Source organism: Salarias fasciatus, chromosome 4 (assembly GCF_902148845.1).
Source record: "Salarias fasciatus chromosome 4, fSalaFa1.1, whole genome shotgun sequence".
Lineage (NCBI taxonomy): Eukaryota > Metazoa > Chordata > Actinopteri > Blenniiformes > Blenniidae > Salarias > Salarias fasciatus.
In genome coordinates, this window is record NC_043748.1 from 12267840 (window position 1) to 12285528 (window position 17689).

At 42.6% G+C, this 17689-nt stretch overlaps 1 protein-coding gene and 1 long non-coding RNA gene across 2 annotated transcripts; both read left to right on the top strand.

Moving 5' to 3' along the window:
• The first annotated feature begins 299 nt into the window (after nt 1-299).
• LOC115386741 (uncharacterized) lies at nt 300-4217 on the top strand. The gene is made up of 3 exons (XR_003931319.1): nt 300-381; nt 526-3368; nt 3408-4217. It is a non-coding gene; the product is annotated as an uncharacterized LOC115386741 (long non-coding RNA).
• Nucleotides 4218-8202: 3985 nt separating this feature from the next.
• ccnf (cyclin F) lies at nt 8203-17148 on the top strand. The gene is made up of 17 exons (XM_030089111.1): nt 8203-8419; nt 9801-9955; nt 10119-10225; nt 10305-10372; nt 10500-10696; nt 10927-10980; nt 11180-11284; nt 11451-11528; nt 11928-12082; nt 12404-12568; nt 12749-12872; nt 12972-13152; nt 13258-13345; nt 14081-14180; nt 14311-14444; nt 15029-15204; nt 15355-17148. Exons 1-17 carry the CDS (start codon nt 8377-8379, stop codon nt 15801-15803), a joined length of 2379 nt encoding a protein of 792 aa, XP_029944971.1. The 5' UTR covers nt 8203-8376; the 3' UTR covers nt 15804-17148.
• The last annotated feature ends 541 nt before the right edge of the window (nt 17149-17689 follow it).

The window sequence follows — 17689 nt, forward strand, 5'->3', positions numbered from 1 at the left end:
GTCTCGCTTTATTCTGATTTTCACTAAGCAGTGAGCTTATGTGTTCCCACAAGGGGGGGGTTTATACTGCAGAAAAACAAAGGCTGCAATTTAGAGCCAGTGATGGGGACACGAAGAAAAGAAGGAGCACTTAAATCTTCTCCCCTCCCCCTTCCTGTGCTTCGTCAACCCCTGTTCTCCCTGCTTTAGTGTTTGATGTCACCCAAAAAAGGACCAATCCTCGTGCTTGTACTTCCCAGTTTTTCATCCCTGGCCCCTCCCCTACTCCAGATCCTTTAAATATCCCCGTCACTATGTTCTGCAGAGTGTACAATGTGCTGCCAGAGAGCCAGCAGGCAGCGTACAGAGAAACAGCCACACAGGGAGGAACAGGAGGAGAAAGTGAGTGGATTTCAGCGTTGACTTAAAAACCTTCATCTGACTCACCTCAGCCTTTCCTCTTCCAGTCATTTCTTCTGTCTCATCCAGACCTTGATCTCTTTTCTCTCTCCTTCTGCCTTGCTTTATCGCTTTCTCTTTCTCCAGACCAGAACTGACTACAAGTGGGATCCCTGAAGCCACCACTGCCGAGCTGATCGGGATCCTTCAGCCCACACAGTCAGGATGGGCTGTACAACAGGCCATCTGGCTTGTCAACCTCAATCCCAGACCAACCCGGGGCAGGAGGGTCAGTCCCTTGAGACAGGAGGTGCTAAAGTCCCCGAGGTGCTCTCCTCTCTGGAGCGTCTGTCTCAGGCTACTGGCGGCATGGAGAAGTCCTGGTACCGCTGCATCTTTCCCTTTGGAATCATTTCTTTGGTTATCGGAGCAGCAGGAACCGGGGTTACCTACACCTATAACGACCTTCCACAGACTAAAGTAGTTTCAGTCGTACTGCTAGTCATGGGAGTTTTTTTGCTGCTGATGGCGACCGCTTGTTGGACTGTCCACAAGAAGAAGAGAAGAAAAAAGAAAGAGGCAGGCTCATTCACTTCAGAGCAGTGTCCTCTGTGAAGCATAAGGGGAAAGGAGTTCTAGAAACTCAAATACAAACGTGGTCCGAACTGGGAGCACAAGGTTTAACAAAAGCAATTGCTTCACCTTCTCCCAAGCCCAAAATCCTCACTATTCTTTATCATAAAGTTTGGCAAGCTATAATATAGATAGCTTGGGTCAAATAACCATAGAGAGTGGAAGGATGTATAGACAGGACTTTGAAGATCTGCTTAGTCTATATGGTCTGGACCAGATTTTTCAGGATTGGCAACGAGGGATCATCGATGCTTCACACACTCGTTTAACGTCAGACAGCAGGTGTCCGGTGTCAAAACAACCTCAGAGGAGACACACACAAATATGCACCGCATACTGCATGCATATTTTCACGCATGGATAGATCCTCGTAGTCCTCCCTGACATATGCACGGGGCGGTTACAGTGGGAGCTCAGACAGACACCCAACACCCGATGCAGAGCTGCTGTTGGAGTCAATGCTGGCGTCACTGGGCACGTCAGTCACAGCATTCCTCTGACCAGGACAGGTGACTCCAAGAGGCCAGAAGTGGGCCAAAGACGGCAACCCGATACCCAGCTGAAAGAGCAGCGGACCCGCGTCAGTGGCCAACGTCATTCACTCGTCCTGTGACACTGCAGCAATGTGTTGGGGGCTTTTTTTACGCAATGGGAGAGTGGAACTTGAGTCCAGCTGGATCTTGCTGGCATCTGTGCGGACGATAAACTGGAGAGGGCAGAGGACTTGCTGGGAAAGTGCAGAGTGTTTGTGCGCGCTCAAATCACGATTCAGGTGAACGGAGAGACTTTTGGAACATGGACTTTACCACTAAGGAACAAAAGATTTGCACATATGGCCTTGTCCATACCAAGACGTAAAGCTATCAGTGTACTCTGAAAGGCCTTTTGTAGCTTCAGCTTCACATAAGAAAATAGTGAAACTCTGTCATTCTGATTATGAGATTGCCTTCCTGCCAACATGGGAGTATTTACACCCAGCCGAGTGTCTACGTTGAGCACCTTAACTCCACACAGGACAGGATCACTGAAGGATAGAGACATGCCTCTGCAGGGGACACTTTGGCTGATCCTACTCCCCGACGGCCCCTCCCGCCGTGTGCCTTGAGCAAGCACTCATGGAAAAAAGCTCTGTCACATTCCCCGGTTTCCATCTGAACTCCTGAGAATCTCCCCTTTGCACTTACACTCTCTTTATCCAATAAGGACTCCTCAAATCTACAAAACATCCCGTTTATCCTACATGTTCACTTTCCTACTTGCTCAGTCAGTTTCCTCTCATGATATATCCCAAGAGGTGCGTCGACAGTCTTTTTGACACACAAATTATTACAAATACGTCTAAATATGACACTCATGCTTATATAATTTTCATCAGGCTGTGCCAAAGAAGTTGGATTACTTATCTCCAGTCAAGGGAAGGAAATTAATTAAGAGTGAGTTTTCAGTCCCTTCATCAGTCTTGAAATACAGGGTACAATCTTGTTCAAAGGAGACTGACTAATGTTTGGGCTTCAAAGGGTTATGGGGTTTTCCTTTTAGACACTTTCCTGGAGAGCGACTGAATGTAGCTTCACATCTGTGAATAGGTGATTTCTGCTGGTGTGTGGTCTTGCGGGATGAGATACACAGTTACATTTTCTTTTTGTCTTAAGCAGTTCTTTCATATAGCTGAACAAACATGAGATACAAACATGTCCATAGAAGCACAGTAGAAACGTACAGACCATATAGAAGCAGAAAGGAGTGTATCCGTTCTCCAGAGGAAGGTCTCTATACTCGCCCTTCTTTACCCTTGAGAGCCAGTATTGATCATGGACACATGATCCTGGCCGGCAGTTTAGCAATGCACGTTGGGGGAAATGTGTCTGTAGGAAAGAGGGGGCAGCCCTGACTTTCTGACTGACTGATTGCCTTTTTGTCAGTGTGCCACAATGCCAAAGAGCTTGTTGAAGGCCAGCTTCCCAGATGCATTGCTGTGTTTATCTGCCCGGTTCCATGGACACACATTAGGTAACGTCACCGTCTGAGCATACGTTATTTAAGATGTCACTTTGCTTTCCGATTGTCAGTCAGGTAATTGTCAGGTAATTGTGAGGGATAAAAGTAGAGCCTGGGTAATCATTACTCTTACTTTCATGCGGGGATAAGGAGGTTCCCCTGTTGTTAGATTGCACTCAGCTGTCCCTAACAGAAAAGCATGATTGCAGGGACTTAATCCATTAATGCAAGAGGCAGTGCGGAGTCTTTTACGTCTTCTCTGTGTCTTTACCTTGTGAAAAAATGACAACTAACATAAATGAGTGACTTGTCCGGGATGTATCATAACTTTCGCTCACTGTCAGCTGTGATAATCTCCAGTACAATGGGATTTTAGGTTGGTTGAGGTGCTGAAAAAGATGAATGTAAGGCTAGAACAACATAGATGCGCATACATAACACCTGCGTGCAAAGGGGGTCACATCATCATAATACCTTTCAGCGTGAACATCAAAGGAAACACAAGTATTTCTAATGTGTCATTGAAATTGTAGCAGAGCGAAGCTGTTGAATTTCAAGACATAATACGTATAGTAGATGACGTTGATGTAGCACGCTGTCTGCCGTCACTGTCCGTTTGCTATCTTCAGATCTGGGTTAGAGGTAGATACGTTTCCATCATGAGGAGTGTGTGACATTCAAGTACTGAAGTGAGCCATCCTCATAAATGTTTCTGTTTAATTATTTACAAGGAAATGATCAGTGCAGTGGTTAGGAAAGTAGGCAGGAGAGCTGTGGATACGAAAGCCTTTTGCTGCGGATGGCACAGAACGTGAGAAAGAGTGATGAATATTTTTATTTTAGATGAAAAACAAGAATAAAAAAAAGCAAGTCAAAGGAAGTGCATCCACTTCTATTCTTCCTTTGGCTTGTGTATCAGTGCAGATTTCATGTGTATAGTACACAGTGATTACGTTGTTCGTTTTAGTTGCTTTGATGTACTCACAATTCTTTAAGCTACATTGTGCCAGTATGCTGACACTAGAATATCATAGAAAGTGACCAGAAATTGTAATTTTTATCTTTTAGATGTGAAGTGATTTCCCCTCTGCCTTCTGAATAAAAGAAAAGGGAAAATCTACCTCTCCTTGCTGCGGGGAATTAATGTCCCTCTCCCAGAAGACAGTCACGCTGTCTGACTATGCTGTTTGTCACTCCAGTGAGTGGCGTGAAGTGGTTTGTGTGCCCTCCAATAATTGGTGCTGTATATATGATTATTTTTTATTTGTACTGTATATTTTTATTTACATATAAATTTGAATGGTTCATGTATGTATTGTATTAAATAAATGTTACATAAACAACGCCTCCTGTGATATTTTTGCATTAACACTGGTATCTTGTTTGCTTCTAGAGAATCTTAAAACACTGAAAATATAAGTCAAAGTTGAGATTTCCTGTTCATTTAAAAAAAATAAAAAATAAAAGCGAAACAGAAAAACTACAAGTATATCTTGGCTTTCTGGCGCCATCTGAGATGATGGAGTTGATTCTAAGCACATTGTTCTGTGCTGCTCTGCCAGTTTGGATGACTTCTTCAGTTTTCAAAAGACATGTGGTGGGATCTTTTGGTTGTTAAGAAAACAAACTGGTCAGCATCACTCAGAATGAATGACACCCCCTACTGGCAAAATATTAAAAATAAAGTTTCTATTCTATTCTGCATGCTGTGAAACTGCCAAGACTTGTCGCTTTGTCAGTTCAGCATAAGTTTATAATATATTTGAAAGAGGAACTTGTGTCATATACACTGGGAAGAGCTGGGAAACTGGTGTGGGTGTGGAGGGGTCTGTGTTTAGGTCTCGGTAGAGGGTGGGGAGGCCAGCCCGGAGCAAAGTGCAGATGGGGTGGAAGTGGTCAGTTGACCTACTGGGGTCAGCACAGATTACAGGAAACCAGATGGGAGCAACATCTCCGCCTCTCTGTCTTCATGACACGGCTCCAAAGCCAAGCGTTCGGCACCGTTCGGCCTTTATAAATCTTAAAATGACACAAAGGGACAAACTGTTTCATAATTATAGCCAGAGATATGCATGTGGGTGTTTAGTTTAACATGATTAAGCTAGGATCGGAGCCATCTGGGACCTGATGACTCTGTTACTGTTTGTTTAAGTTTACAATCAGCAACGTCTGTGCAAAAGGAAAATCTGTCTGTTTCTTATTAGTCACTGCCTGCCTGCTGGTTCCAAATAATACTTTTGTAGTGGAATGGAATTACATTTATTATGACTATTGTGGACAGCGGTTTAGAAAGTAATCACATATGCCCTGTAATGCAGTCAAATCATATGAAATTTAATACTGAAACAGTCTGGGTGTGAATATTATCATCAAAATTATTAAAATGCATTGATGAATATGATAAGGCATTATTAGATATAATCACTGAAGAGACTTAAGAAAACAAGACTTACATTACACTGACTGCTATGCACATGAACACTGGCTGCTTTTGATTATTTCTGAATGAGCATGATCAGAAGAGATTGTGAAAACGGTAAAACTTAGCTGATTTTCCAATGATTTCATTCATTGTTACAAAAGGATTCTTTAGACAAGGGCTTGGCTGTGGAATCGCCCTTCTTTCTCATTTCTCAGGTTTACTTTCATCGTACCTTTGCAATAACACATCTTTCAGCGAAATTATACTGGAAAATAATGGACACTCAGGGAACAAAATAGGGTGCCCTTACAGTTTAGTGAGTGCATTTGTGTGGTTTATGGCTTTAATTGTTTTGTGTTGATGGTCAATGCACCATCTATTTTGTTTTACAGAGAAAACGGTTCAGATTGGTTGGGGTTTCTATGGAAACAGTGCATCCAGTTATGAGGATGTCACAGCCTCTGCCCTGTCAGTCAGCTGCACGATAATTTGAGCATTCTGCACCGGGAGGACCACATTCGGCAAAAACAACTTGCCCCAGTGATCTGAAAAGATAAAAGCAATGCATTGTCTTTATTCATGTATAAAAGTTTTACTTTTGCTGATGATGGGAACAAGGAGTATTATGACAATGTGGTTTCAAATTACATACCACATCATTTGAACCTTTTACAACCTTCTCTTTGTTCTTCAGCATTTGAGCGGTAAAGGTTATATTCAAGCACTGCATAGTGCATGTAGCAATTAAATTGGGAGAACAGGTAGGCGAAGTGCTGATCAATAGAGAATGTGAACATCAAAAAATAATTACTACTGATAGCGTACTCTGCCGCTTTACGATCCTCTTCAAAGGATGGGTCTTAAAGAATGCTCTATTCAGCTGAGAAAGTGTGTGTTCATTACAATGAGGCACCCACACAGTGTTGTTAATCATTGTGTCATTTTCTTCAAAGATAGCTGCAGCACTGGCTTAAGCAAGCTGTTACTTTTGTTAATTTACACCTCTGCTTGGTCACACATATTATCATCATGATATATTGACAGATGAATAGCTTTTTGTGTGCATGCTTGCACACAAAAAACATGTTTGTGCAAAAGGACAATGAAACCAACTCAATGGCTTCATATTGTGCTCCGCTGGGAGGAACATGTCAATAATATTTCTTTCACCACCATTTCCTTTTCTGCGCTCAACCTCTTTCATTTTTTTAATCAAAGCCACTTAGGTTACTTTCGACCAGTATTGATGTTTCTACCATTATCTGGCTCTGCTGGAACAGGCTTCATTGTTCAGCAAACCACTCTGTAACCATCACCAACAGAGATCTATTATCTGGCAAATCTGAAATTCTGCTTGGCTATCGCTTTTTGTCCAATGAAAATAGGTCTTTTTGAATCTGTCACTTGTGATCTATCGGACAAGGCAAGCAGCTCTGACTTTTTTTTAACAGGTTTTTTGTAACACAATTGTCTACAGCTGAAAACAAGTGATCAATTGCTTTCCAATCTGTTTTTATAGGTGACTGTTTCATCCTAGAATATTTTGTTTGCAGTATCTCTAGAGGATTGCCTCTGTTTACTCTATGACCTCTGAACTGATGAACTAGTCTAACCCTACTTCCAATTATGGAGTCAAGTCAAGCCTCACTCTGACATGACATGGCTTTTACATAACAATATGTACTTTGATTAAATCTATTGGATGCATCTCTTCTTTTTTGTTTTTACAAGGGAAGCCTCAGCAAGTCATCGCAGTGTAGACTTGGGTAGTTTTATACCTGATACATCAGAATTCGGACCAAGATCCCCACAGTCATGGTCTAGACTTTCATAAACGACACTTAAATTTACTAGATGAGTTTAAAATCAGTATTAATCACTTAACCAAATATGACTATCTTGTCCAACTCAATAAGTCTGGGATTATTATTTTTTTAATCATATGCTTTCTGATTTATTAATATAATTTTACATTGTACTTTAATTGCTATTGGAATAAACCAGTAGGTATGGTGGAGCAGTTTCTGGCATCACAGCGAGAATGCAATGGGTTGAAATACTGAGCCTGCTGTGAGGAGTTCTCCACATTCTTCCTAAGGTACAAATACTTACATGCATGTGAATTAAATCTAAAATTGAATAGGAGTGTGTGTGGTCGTCTGGCTTTGTGTGTTTGCTCTTAACTGGACTGACAACCTGTCCAGGATGTACCCTCTACTCGCCAGTATTTAGCTGGGATCGATTCCAACAATGATGTAATGGCGCTCATTTAGAATATAATTTTCAAAATGACATTGAACTAAATGAAAAAAAGTGATAGTAAAATTTGTCCCTTGGATTTCATTTATTTGATGTGAGAATGACCTTTCCGTGACAGACGGAGCATCCTTTTTGCGCCTGTCCCTTTAAACGTAGTCCCTTTAAACGGGAGCTCAGCTCTGACTGTGTTTCCCACAATTCAAAGCGAAAGGTGGAGCTGAGGACAAGCTTCATAATCAGGTCAGCCAATCACAGCTCTCCGCCAGCGAGCGCGTACTTCGAAATGGCATCACGCTATCCAATCACAGTCCGATATTCTACAGTTTATAACATCTGACCAATAGGCGCTCATCTCGTGTCACCCTGGCCAATCAAAAGGCCTCTACATGCTAGATGGGCGTCACCAGTTTTTGCCAATCAGATTGAATGTACAGTTTAAACGCAGAGCGCGGGCGGTCCCACGGGGTCTTTGGGGGCGGGGCCAATATACGAGGACGCGTGCTTGAATTTTGAATTCACAGAAAGAAGCAACAAACTGTGAAGAAATTCACAAACTTGTGTACCTCACCAAAGGACGGAACAGCGCAGGAAAAGCTCGTGTTCAAAAGTTTCCTCTACGAGAAGCTGCGTTTTCAGGCATCACCGCTCCACTCCAGTCGTGCTGTCTCTACAGCCACCGCTGCTGTATGCATCAGGAGAGATCATTGCTTTTTGCAATGAAAGCAGGCGGTAAGTCATTTCACTGAACTTATCCATATCTCTATAAATGCGTTAATGTATGAATGCGTGAAAGTAGTTTGTTAACCACAGCTGAATTTTTGTACATCAACTCTATCGGCACTGATGTTGTGGTCGCCACCAGAAACGTTAACTACTGTAGCTACTGGCTACTGTTACTGTAAAGTTAAAGGTAATTTCTCTTCATCTATTGCGAGTAAAACTGTTCCACAAGTTGGATTTGGATGGATTCGTGTCACGAATGATCAAAATATAATGTTAAAATTCAGTAAAGCTTCTGGTGACATAACGTCGCTCCGGTTGATCCACAGGAGGGAAAATTAGGCGCTCACTTGAGTTTTACTTTAGGCATGCAGAAGCTCAGTTATCCGTTCTCAGATGGCTGTCAATACCATCAAACCTCATTTCATCATGTCATATACTCATTTTAATATGCCCAAGGAATCATCTTTTTAAAAACTAGAAGCATTTCCACTCATTTGAGTAACTGCCCTGCTGCTTGATTTGAATATGGAGCCATAACCTTCACCTTGGTGTGCCAGGCTGTCTAACTACCCTAGCTGCTAACTACTACCCCTAACCTAAACTTCCTCTGGCCTGCTTCAAATGAACTGTGAACATTTACTTTGCATATATGTGAGAATTGGTTTGCTGAATTTGCACTCGGCTGAGAAATGCTTTTGTGAGTTTGTGTGTGGATCTAAATGTGGCCCTCAGTTTTTGTTTAAGACATGTTCATACTGGATCCTGCATTATCATGTACATGAGTATAAGCAAAAATATTGACTGCACATAGAGGTTTTATACAGATATTTATTCACACGTAGTACACCAACTCACAAATTATGTAAATGTTATGCATGAAAAAATTAGGAGGGAGTAAATTGTCTTCAACCCTTTATCTTATTATGCAATAATAAGTATTCCAGACAACTCCTCTGCAGCAACACAGCAAAGAAAATAATAAAAAAACAAAACAAAATAAACACTATACATGTAGACATGCATGCACATACACAAATTTAAATTTTAACTGATTTAAAAAAAATGAAAAATTAACATTTTTGGATTCTCATATATCCATAAGCTATGTAAAACTACTCCTCTGTATTTTCACTTTTACAATGTTTAAGCTGCTCATAAGTATTAATCTTCATTTAAAAAATGTTCAGTTTTCTTAATGAACTATCCTTGTACTTGCTTCAATTCATCATTGAGTTTTATACATACCTCACAACACTGACAGTAAACACATCCTTTTCCTAATTGTTTGGAGTTTTTTTTATTAGCTATGAAATAATATGACGAAAAGAAATGGAAAGTCTTTTGAAAATATTAGAAATAATCAAATTGAATGTATCTTTTCTTTCAGCTGTCCACTGCCGTTGTTTAAAATGCTACTCGGTTCCAGCACGGAAGCGAGTTCGTAAGCGATCCTCAGCCCTCACGCTGCTGTCTCTACCTGAGGAGCTGATTCTCTGTGTGCTCCAGTGTCTCTCTGCCGAGGATCTTCTGTCTGTCCGAGCAGTAAGTAAACCTCCTCTGTCCACTGTCACAACACAGTTCTAATCTCATCCCACTCTTCTTCCTCCACATCTTGTGACCACCTGCTCTGCCCAGCAGAGGGGTGAAACTAAAACCTGGAATACCTGTTCAACTGAGGGACTAATTATTCGCATCTGGATCACAGGTTCACTCCCAGCTTCGGGACATTGTTGACAACCATCCCAGTGTATGGGCCAAGGTCAGCTTCAGAGACAAGTGGCCATCCCCCAAGTCCTTATGGCTGTTTGAAAGGTATAGTTCTCTCATTCAAATAAACAATATCTGGTTTTTTGTGTTGGGTTTTAGTATAAATGTTTTTTTTCTCCTGCAGGGCTGCTGAAAAAGGGAATTTTGAAGCTGCTGTGAAGCTTGGAATTGCATATTTATACAATGAAGGGCGTAAGTTGAACACTTTTGACTTGTTGTTTCGGGTAAAAGGACCTCTAATGAATTTGGGGCTCATGAAACCATCTTGCTCGTGGTTTTCACAGCTTCTCTCCACTTGTGCCTTCTTTCTCTCCTCCAGCTTTATTGAGTGACGAGGGCCGAGCGGATGTGTGTGGTCGAAAGGCCTCCCACTTCTTCAGCTTGGCGGAGAGCCTGCGCTCTCCGGCTGCGGATCCCTTCATCTGGGTGTTCATCCGTCCGCCGTGGTCGCCCACTGGCAGCTGCTGCAAGGCCGTGGTGTTCGATCGTCTCAAGGCCGAGTGTGATGACAACGTGGTACGTTTCACGGCTGACAGGAAAAACAAACAAAAAAACCATACATTAGTCAGTCAAACTTGGTGCAAAATTCCACTGAAGTTTCATCAACACAAATGGATTGTTTTAATCGAATATAATCAAGTAGAGTGAATCTTATTTAATTTCTTTGCTATGCCTCTGACAATTGTAATGACATTGTATAAAATGTGCAGAAGGATTTAAGTTCTTGTTTTCACATTTCCCTACAGGAGAAAAGGGGACCCCTGCTGCACTGCTTGGCTAGGGTTTTGCAGCTGTTTGAAGTAAGTGTGAAACCAAAACTGGGTGTGGTTTGTCCAGTTTCCACTTGCCAATCAATCAGATGCGCGAATTGGGAAACTAGCCATTGTTAATATGCATGTGTTCTTTCTGTAAAGCTAGTCCTTCGACATTCTCCATTGACTCTTGTTTCTCTCAGTTTTTGCTAAAATGTATCATGACCGCGTCAAAATGTGTTTCCAGGGGGATGAAAAACGCTCCGACGCCATTTCAATGCTGGAGGAATCATCGCGGGCCGGCTGCCTGCAGAGCGCGTACCTGTTGTGGGAGCACAGCAGAAAGGCGGCCGTAAGTCAATTCGCTACTTTTGTGTTCCTTTTCTTTTGAAATATGAGCCACGTTTGCCAGTTACACCAGTCAGTGTTTCATTAAAATGGAGAAAAACGTCTTGTGACAGAATAAAGTGACAATTCTAACAGTTAATTTGTGTGTGTGGGAACCATTTCAATTTCAGATAACAGATCCGGGAAGGTATCTCCAGTGTATACGAAGGCTCAGGGACTACGCTGGCAAAGGATGCTGGGAGGCGCAGGTGTGTGATTGCAGATAAATGAGCTGGTTAACGAGGCATTCTCAGTTTTATGGCGCTTCTTTTTTTCAGTCTGATGTCTCCAAAACAGGGAAGTGTTTGTCTTTTTTTTTTTTTTTTTTTTTTTATGTTATGTGTTAGTTCTCCTTCTGATTGCCCTCTCCTCGATTAGCCGTTAATTGGTGAGCTTTTTCTTATTGAAATGTCATCAAACTGTCAAGAGGGCTTGACAGTTGTCATCATTTTCATTTCTTTTCATTCTCTGAATCATAAAAGTGTGACTCACTTGAATTTCAAGCTCTTTTCAATGAAGCAGCACTCCACCGTATTGTTTTCACCGAGCTGTAAATCGTCTTCCGCACATGCCGTAGCGTTGAATCGTCCTTGATTTCCTCTTCTTAGATGTCCCTGGCCAAAGTGTGCAGCGGTGGGAATCCCCTGGGTTTGGAGCCGAAGGCCTGCTCCGACCTGGTCGCCCAGCTCTTCAGTTCCTCGAAGCAAGCGCCCCGATCCTGTGCTCCATGCGTCCTCAGGCGAGGCATCAAAGACAACATGAGGTAGGTCGAACGCAGAAACGGCTTCACGCTGGTGTTAGCATCATTATTGATGGTGAGTAATATATGTCTAGACAATCCTCTTCTAGCTGTTTGCGATGAGTCACCGAGTTTTTAATCATCTGAGATTCTTTTAATAACATTACTGAAGAGCAGATACAGCAGGATGAGCGAGCCAAACAGAAGTTTCCCTGGGAATAGACAGAATAGCGCAGTGGTTAGTGCTCCTGCCGCACAGTGCGGAGATCCCTGGTTAGAATCTTGGAGCCCTTTGAGTTTACATACTCCTTTTCTATGCGTTTAACTCATTGTCGGTCTGTTCAGATACATCCTGGTGGACTGGCTTGTGGAGGTCACCACCATGAAGGACTTCTCCAGCTTGGCGCTGCACGTGACAGTGGGCTGTGTGGACCGCTACTTGTCTCTGCGCTCCGTCCCCAAGGCCCGCCTTCAGCTATTAGGCATCGCCTGCATGGTCGTTTGTACACGGTAAGAAAACACATGCCCACATCCTGTTTACTCTTGGCGTGATTACAGTCTCTTTAAAGGCATTAGTGTGTATGTGTGTGCATAAATAGATTCTGTGGGAAACTCGCAGTCTAGATTTTGTTAAGATAAACAAGTTGCAGATTAAAACCTTTTCTGACGGTGTTTGTTGTTCATTTTCAGCTACATGAGTAAAGAGATCTTGACAATACGAGAAGCTGTTTGGCTGACGGACAACACATACAAGTATGAGGACCTGGTTCGAATGATGGGAGAGGTGGTGTCTGTGCTGGAAGGAAACATCAGGGTGAGCACAGTTACTTCTCTTCATGTGTCTTTACTAGAATTGTTCTTTTGTGATGAAAAGATGTGATTTTGTGGTTTCTGCTTTGTGTCTCCCTTTTAGAGCCCTACTCTGCTGGATTATGGGGAGGTGCTGCTCTCTCTGCTCCCCCTGGAGAGACGAACCACTCACCTGTTCAGCTACATCTGCGAGCTGTCGCTGCTCTACTCGGCTCTCGCCTCGCCGCCACCGGCCAAGTTAGCCTGTGCCGCGCTGCTGCTAACCCGGGCGCTACATCACTATGGTAATAACCGTCACTGCTTCGTCTCATCCTCTGAACACATGCAGATGATGTTGTCATGCAGAATTTACAGTGTGTGTGTGTGTGTGTGTGTGTTCTCCTCTGCAGCTCCTCTCTGGCCCTCCCTGTTGGCTGAATACACAGGATTCTCCAAACAGGACCTTGTTCCCCTTTCCGTGCTGATTTACATGAAGTGGTGAGTGTCTCACTGTGTGTTGAACGAGCATCACGACCTTTTACTCTTCCTGGCACAATTTCCAAATGGGGAGTCAGACTGCGTGCACAATTTTTTTCATGAAATTAAAATGTTCTCGCACGTTTTAAGGATAGATTGAGTTATTTTTAGTGGTGCAGCTGAACACTGTCTGGACCATACATTTGTGGAATCAGGAAAAACTCGTGTATTTTTCCATGAATGGCAAAAACATTGTGAATGTTCTCATCCCCTTTCAGATGCCACAGTGTAGCCCTGACTTACACTGATGCATCACAGTGCTTCCTCTCCTGCAAACAGATAACAAGAATTGATTGGCGATGTGTCTGGCTGTTTTCAGCATGCTTGTATAGCCGCATTGATTAGATATAAGATTGTTTGCGACTTCTAGTGGCCAAGAAAATGGACGGTCATAAGGGTTTTAAGGGAATCACAAACCACAGAGAGCTCCGGTGTCATATAGACAGTAGGAGCTAAGTGGGGATGGGGGGGTGGATGTAGCCATCAGTGAATCACCAGCTGAGTCACAGAAACGTGCCTCAGGGTGACTCATTTTTATAGGTAAGCATCATATTGGGCAAACAATAATTCTTCAATGGAAAAGTAACAAGATTTTCCCTGAAGAGTTGATTACACTGGATGCAGAAAACAAAGTGGATCAAACTCACTTTTGTTTTTGTCCTCTTTCCATTCCACCTCTGCCCTCTCACTCCTCAGTTTCAGCCAAGATATTCCCAAGGATTACAGACACGTGTCTCTCACTGGCGTCAAGCAGCGCTTTGAGGATGAAGCCTACCAGCACATCAGCAAAGAAGAGGTTTGTAATTCTTCACTTTCCATCGCGTTCAAAGTGTTGTTGGGCTCTTTTGACTACACAATGTCGATGTGGATCTAACTACTTTCTCTTATTTTTTTTTTCCCCCATAAATTTCTGTGCCTTCATGTAGGTGATGTGCTTCAAAGAACTTTCTCAAATCTTGGAGATTCCTGAGGAGCAGGTGCAGATGGAGCCTCTCAGTCCCACTGCTCAGCCAGCAGACATCCACACCTTCCTGGCCTCTCCTTCTAATGCCAATAAGAGGTAGGTCTAGCAAGGCAATGCAACATTTCAGCTCTGGCTCCTAAACCTGTATGTATCACAGATTTATTATTACTGTGAGATCAACATGTGCGTTGTACATACTGCAAAAGACTGATTAACATGCATTAGTTTGTTTTCACGCACTGCACATGACAGAATTTAAATATGGAGGAAAAAATTTGACTAATATACATTTTGTAATGAACAGAAATGTGCCGTTAACTCAAAAGAAATACTTGACTTGCTGCTTACGGTCGAGATGTTAGTGCAAGTTCATTTTCCAAATCATTACTAAATGCAGCTGAAGATCAAATAGGAAAAACCAGAACCATGGTCTCAATATTTTTTCAAAAGGTAAAAATATAATTCAACTCGCATGCAATAAATGTGTTTGTGACAAACAGTGCGTTGAGGGGGGGAGAAAAAGACCACGGCCTCCGGTCTGCTCATTTGGCAGTCCTTGGCGTGGCTCCTGTGCGCCGTGACATGCCCACTCGCACGCCGCCTCGTCCAGAAGGCGTAGCTTTGTTGCCATCTGTGAGATGCTCCTGTGACTCACCGCAACCCTCTGCTCCTCTCCCAAGGAGGCGTGACGACAGCGTGGAAGCCCACCGGAGCAGCTTTGTGGCCACGCCCACTGCAGAGCTGTCCAATCAGGAGAAGAGCCTGGTGGACAACATCCTGGACTGGAGTCTGGACACTTCCTCCTCCGGATACGAGGGGGACAGGGAGGAGAGCGAGGGCGAGAAGGACGAGGATTGTAAGTGTTGGAAATAAGTTTGCCACGTATGTTGTAAAAACTAAATAATATAAATGGTAGAGGATTCACATATAAACATGTATGGGGAATTCATGCTTCAGTTTTTCCTGGAAATGGCTCCAAAACAATACTGTAACTTTTGTTTGACAGCTTCCACGATGACTATCAAGCTGCTCCCGATTCCCGACGCCGACCAAAGACGGGAGCACTGCCGAGCCCTGTCCAGCGATGAAGATAGCTTCTGTGAAGCAGAAAGAGAGAAGAACAAGGCTCTCCATGGCAAAAAAGCCCCGTCCGCCTCTGGAGACCTTCACAGCTCTGGATACTCCTCCGTTCAGAGCGTCAGCCCCTCGTCCACATGCTCCCTGTCCTCGTCGTCCCTCGTGCCATACACGTTCGCCACTTCCACGGGCTCGGCCTCCGCTCACGCCCAGCCGGGCTTTCGTCTCCTGGTGCCCATGCAGAGGCCTCGGGGCGCCTCCAGCAAGCAGGTGAAGAGGAAGAACGTGGCAGCTCACAGCGGAGGGGAGATCGAAAGAGAAGAGGAGGATTTCGATGGAGAAGAGTATTCTCACAGTGGAGGGTTCCTGAGCCAATAGACTTTGTCCGTGTGAACGGACTGATGCTCGGTCATTTCGCCTCCAGCACTTTTTGCTTTTGTTTTTTCCTCGTTCGTTTCAGTCTGCACTGGTTATTCGTTCGCCATAAGATCAAGAGACGTTGACTTAAAAGACACATAAGGGAAAACCTACCAAGAAACTTGCCTTTCTGTTGCATTACATTTCATTTACATGTTTACAGGCATGGAGCAATAAATATACCTCCCATAAAGCAAGGTTCACAGTCAGCTGTAAAACCACTGGAACATGACTTGACGTCCCTCAGGACCCTGGTACAATACTTGCCATTTCATTGTTTTCAAGTGAATTCAACAACAGCCTATCTCAGATCATGCTCGTTCAAAATGAAATGAAACCTCGTGAGCTGGATTCAGGGTAAAGGGGATTTACTGTGATTGTGACCATAAACTCTGATGTGCACTGTCAGTACAAGCATCCGTCTTGTATTTGGTGAATTTTATGAATGGGTGACTTCTGCCATTCAGTTAATGAAAGTGTTTGCAGCTGAATCCTAAAACAGATATAATTGCTCAAAGTTTATTTGTTCTATTCTTCCTCTCCGTGTTTGCCAAAGGTACTGTGGTAGTGGCATTTGTGTTTTCAGGGGCATCTGCTTATAAAGACACAGTTGTAAAGTCAGTCGTTTCATAGTCTTGTAACTATACATCGGTTTTGCTGTATGTACATGAATGATATTAGGACCAAAAGCACACTAGGAGCACCAGATAGATGTTAACTGTTAACATATTAATACACTATGTGATCATTACGGTCTGCTGATCGCAGAGTAAGCATAATATGTGTTGTACAAACCTCTGTGTGTCATCTAAACGCTCTTCAACTTAAACACAATTAGGCACCGACCAACATACTCATAATGGCTGTCTTACTTCCTTCCCCATCTAAAATAAGTTGAGCATGTTTCTCATCACTTTTTCTGTGTGGCTTTTTAAAATCAACTTTTCTGTGCTGGAACAATCTCAACTGAAGAATTTTTTTTATGATTTTCAGTATCTATCTTGCACACTAGTGGAGGTATAGACACTAAATTAAATAGAGAAATATGGAAGGCCCCATTCAGGACATTGAGCACATGAAAGGATTGTGACTGACTGTAAATAAATTTGTAACTGTTGCTCTGGACTGGTTCTCTCCTGTGGGTTTAGTGTACATATGTCTATGTATAAATGGGGGAAGGACGAAGAGTATGCCACTACTACTTGAATTTTTTTTTGTTTTGCTTCATTCCAAAAGGCAGTGTTGTTTCTGTATTGTGCAGTGTTTTCTCTTTATACCTGTGAATATGTAAGTTTTGTACTGAGTTCAAATAAAACAAGATATCATGCTTAGTTTTCATTGTCACTCAGTTCATTGATGCTGTTACATGCAAGCAGTCTTATTTAACTAATTGTAAAAAATATTGAGGAAAAAATTGTATTCGTACTGTCTGAGAGCACACTTCCAGGTTTGGAACTGGAAAACAGTAAGCCAACTATCAATTAGGGATTTATTTCACTGTTAAATGTTGTACATGTATGCATCTTACTATGTTGCTTGTCCTTGCAACCAAAGGTGTATTTTATAGACCAGTATTTTCCATAAATCAAGGTCTATGATAAGATTCCAATTGAAATGAAAAATTCTTTTCCAATATAATTTAAATTTAGTTTATTCTGATTAATTCTGATGTTACCTGTAGCCAGAGTTTGGGTTGTTATTGTTAATATTTATTCAGGTTTTTTTTAGGTAGAAAAAAAAATCCCCAAGTAGTTGTCTGAATATTAAACAGAGACATCAGTGATAGACTTTATTTTTCATCGTTTCAGTCCTGCCTCCAAACTTTTGACTCTGGGTTTTCATCCTTA